The 715-nt window shown below is 39.0% G+C and overlaps 1 protein-coding gene across 1 annotated transcript in view; it reads right to left on the reverse strand.

Annotated features, from left to right (window-relative positions):
* The window catches only part of acp2 (acid phosphatase 2, lysosomal), a 6,388-nt gene that overhangs the window by 3,772 nt on the left and 1,901 nt on the right, over positions 1–715 (reverse strand). The window contains exon 2 of the mRNA XM_020592289.1: positions 154–249. Within this exon, the coding sequence (XP_020447945.1) occupies positions 154–249 (96 nt within the window). The remainder of the gene's footprint in view (positions 1–153; positions 250–715) is intronic.

Consider the following 715-nt stretch of genomic DNA (forward strand, 5'->3'; position numbering starts at 1 on the left):
AAAATGTGTGTGATTCTGCATAAAATCACATCCATTTATGTGTAAACACTAGATATATTTCTCGAGCTACAGGTTTAGCAAAAAATGTATGTACACATGACAACATAAGTGCTCCTGCGCTGTAATCTCTCAGATTAAAACCATTCATTGTACCTGCGATAACTGTCCAAAACCTTGTGGCCAGGCGCTTTCCTGGTACGGGTCATTAGGATAGGCTCCGATTGGTGATCGGTCACCGTGCCGAAACAACTGGAGGAGAGAGAAGAGATATCAGGTAACAAAAAAGAACAGGGCCGTTTTCAATTCACTGTACAACTGCAACAAGAAATTGTGGCACAAAGCATTTTTCCTGCTATTTCATGCCCACAGAGAGACAATGGAAGGAAATGAAATTTGATCTTATGACAACAAAATTGGACATCAGCAGAATCATTGTACAGCGAAACAGTGTATTAGATTTGCTTGATCCAGAGGCTTTCAGTTTTTCAACTTTAAATAAAACCTTCACCAGAACCTTTGACCTAGTTTGATCTGTGTTGCAGCTCAGCTGATAGCAAAGTGTCTGTCAGATCATTCATCAAGAAGCTCAATAAGAAAATATTAAACACAGCAGTACAGTATATACACATGTAAAAAGGAAGTCAAAAACGAAAGGGCCCTGAGCCATTTAAAAAAACATAAGTAGGGTGGTAAACACACTGAAGAACAAGCATCA

This window comes from Monopterus albus, unplaced genomic scaffold (genome assembly GCF_001952655.1).
Source record: "Monopterus albus unplaced genomic scaffold, M_albus_1.0 scaffold16.1, whole genome shotgun sequence".
Taxonomy (NCBI): domain Eukaryota; kingdom Metazoa; phylum Chordata; class Actinopteri; order Synbranchiformes; family Synbranchidae; genus Monopterus; species Monopterus albus.